This window comes from Prenolepis imparis, unplaced genomic scaffold (genome assembly GCF_030444845.1).
Source record: "Prenolepis imparis isolate NDT839.2.m4 unplaced genomic scaffold, iyPreImpa1.0 SCAF_8, whole genome shotgun sequence".
NCBI classification, from domain to species: domain Eukaryota; kingdom Metazoa; phylum Arthropoda; class Insecta; order Hymenoptera; family Formicidae; genus Prenolepis; species Prenolepis imparis.
Genome location: NW_028141166.1, coordinates 1,668,981 through 1,671,901, shown reverse-complemented (window position 1 = coordinate 1,671,901; position 2,921 = coordinate 1,668,981). Strand labels below are relative to the sequence as shown.

At 41.6% G+C, this 2,921-nt stretch overlaps 1 protein-coding gene across 1 annotated transcript; it reads right to left on the bottom strand.

Annotated features, from left to right (window-relative positions):
- Nucleotides 1–266: 266 nt before the first annotated feature.
- Nucleotides 267–737, bottom strand: LOC145939251 (uncharacterized). The gene has a single exon (XM_083043493.1). The coding sequence runs from the start codon at nucleotides 735–737 to the stop codon at nucleotides 267–269; it is 471 nt and encodes a 156-aa protein (XP_082899619.1).
- Between the last annotated feature and the right edge of the window lie 2,184 nt (nucleotides 738–2,921).

The window sequence follows — 2,921 nt, the reverse complement described above, 5'->3', positions numbered from 1 at the left end:
CGTGTTCCGATATCTTCCTCAGCACACACTCCAAGTCGGCGTACACTACAAACGGAAGCCGCTCCTTTCTGTTGTAGTTGTCGAAGCCGATCCACTTATCTTTATCGCTTGGTAACCGAATAGCGCAGTCGTTCATTTCTCCACAGTCTACAGTATGTGCCTGCAACTTGTCCTCTGATCCGAAATAATGCAAGCATCTGTGAAAGAAAAAAATTACAATTTTATTTACAATTTTATTTACAATTTTATTTACATTTATATATAATTTACAATAAATATACATACCGATCACAGATATATTTTTTGTGACCATTTTTGCTCAATTGCGTGTTCACGAGGCGAGACAGATTTTTGATATACGCGAAATGTCCAACGTTGTCGTCCTCCTCCTCCACGTACAGCAAATTTACATGTTTTTCTTTTTTCTGATCGGCGAGTCCTATCGGAAGAATTGATAGTTCCTTCTTCCTCTCGATACCGTAGACGTTGATTGAGATATTGTTTATATGTTCAAACTTTTTTATTTGATTCAACGCCATCGGAAACTCAATGTTTTGTAAATTTAACACCGTCGTATAGTGTGGATATGAAAATTCCCGTTCCACATGTCTTTCAGCAGGATACAGAGCGGCCACCACTGACCACGCGAAACACGCATTATCCGTTGATCGCACATTAATTACCGCTCTCTTCGTCATAATTTCTCGCGGTAATTTAATATGGCATCCCGCGCGCATAAGATTGCACTTGTTGACGTTGACCGTAAGATCGAGGATTCGTGACAATGCCCATCCGCTATCACGTTTCTGAAACTCTTCGAGAGACGTCAATGTGGTTTCGATGACGTGCCGCTCATACCACTCGCGTAAATCGGACATGCTAAAGAGTTCATAATTTCTTGTGTTAATACTTTTGTTGGCGCGCTTATCATCTGTCACAAACTCACCGTTGAACACAGTATTTACTTTTACACAGTTGTGTATTTTTATAACGTCTTGCACTTGCTCGAGTACTACACTACTAGCATCTTCCAAAAATTGTCGCGGTTCGATATAGTCTGCGTTAATCACCGCACCGGTCAGTATACGATTTTCAAACGCGGTATCGATCTCTCGCCAAACGAGTCTTCCCGCGTTATTGTCGCCACTGTAATTACCACCACTGGATATAAACTGTCTCTGCAATCGAGTTTTTGCACCCTCGAGTCGCGCGATTCTAGCAACCAAAGATTGTCTATATCCAATCGAGAGTCGCGGACGCTTGACACGGCTGTTTTCTTCGAGCAGTTTGATAAATTCCTCGCAGCGCAGCGCCCATTCAAAATACTCGCCCAAGGTGGCGATTTGATGGGACCGCTCCAACAGGTCGCGTTCAGTCTGCTCGATGTTTTCCATTTTTCCACACTTTTTAAAATCACGTTCTATAGAGCACTTGCACCCGCTATACTTTTTTCGACCGATGTATCTGTGCGCTTGCAAATTACGTACTATGGTTTGAAATGGCAGCAGTCCTTATTATATTTCGTCTAATCATTTCTTCCCCTCTTCATGATTAACGGATTCTTTAATTACATATCGGAAAGGTGATCTCCCTTCATCACGTTATCGCTTTTGACACAGAGCGGCCGGACATCGGCGCTCATTTTTGTTTATAAAAATTCAAGCGGCCGGACATCGGCGCTCCCTAAACAATGAGAAAGAATCCCGCTTAGGGGGAAGGGAAAGGTACCGCAAAGGCTGCTGAATATCGGCGCGTAATGCAACACGGTCTTTTACCGCGAAAAAAAAACACGTGTCCCGACGTGTTCATTGCGATAAGCGCGACCTCCCAAGATCCCCTCAGGTGGAGGAGGGGAGGGGGAGGTACCGCGAAGGCGGCCGAATGTCGGCAAAATTATCGCAAAAGAATTCTTCCTAAACAATGAGGAAGAAACGTCACATATGGGCTGGGGAGGGGGAGGTCGGAAGTACCGCCAAAGCGCGTCATCTTATGGGGGGGGAGGGGAAGTACCGCGAGGGCGGCCGAATATCGGCGCTCACTTTGCGGTGTTTTGTTTATAATAAAACATGTTAGATAATTCAAAGTAATACAATACGCTGTTTTGTTTATGAAAAACAATACACGATAAGCGTCTCCCACACAGCGATAAGCGCCCCCGCCCCGCGTGACGTCATCCCCCTCGCCAACAAGATCCCCCCCGCCCCGCGCCCCCCTCGGACGACCTGGGTTAGAATTGGCATAGTATCCCTACTATAAAGTTTTAATAAAATATAACGTTTATAAAATTGTCATAAATAAATTATATGTGAAGTCTATACCTCATATTTATTCTTTACATAAACTTCAAATCGGTGAGAATCGGTTTCATATCTATCATGTAGAAAGTTGCCTTGCTTGCCTTGTTTTCTGGAATTTGATTACCTATTTTATATATTTATATATTAGAAAATATTATATTAATTATGAGAGAGAGAGAGAGAGGGGGGGAAAAAATCAATATGTAATACGTATGTACATATATACGTGTATATACAAGGTGGTTAACGTAACGGTCGCCAGAATTTTTTGGACATTTCCGCCAGTTAAAAAAAAGTCGGAAATGTGTGTGTATTATATCGTACAAGGTGTCCCAAAAGTCTGGAAACGGTTGAATATTTCCTATACAATGCATATTAGAAAAAAATGTTTCAAATAAAAGTTGTTTGACTCAAAAGAGGACATAAGATGGTGCCATTGATTTGACCTTGAAATGTCATTTGAAGGTCACGTGAAGGTGAACTTCAATTTCTTAAATGGAACCACCTATTTTTCATTGCATATTCTTGTAGCTTATCTCGAGAGCTTTCCAAAACACTATAAGAAAGTATTTTTTGAGTTATAAGGCTTGAAGTTATTAATTTTTTGACATAACATGTAAAATA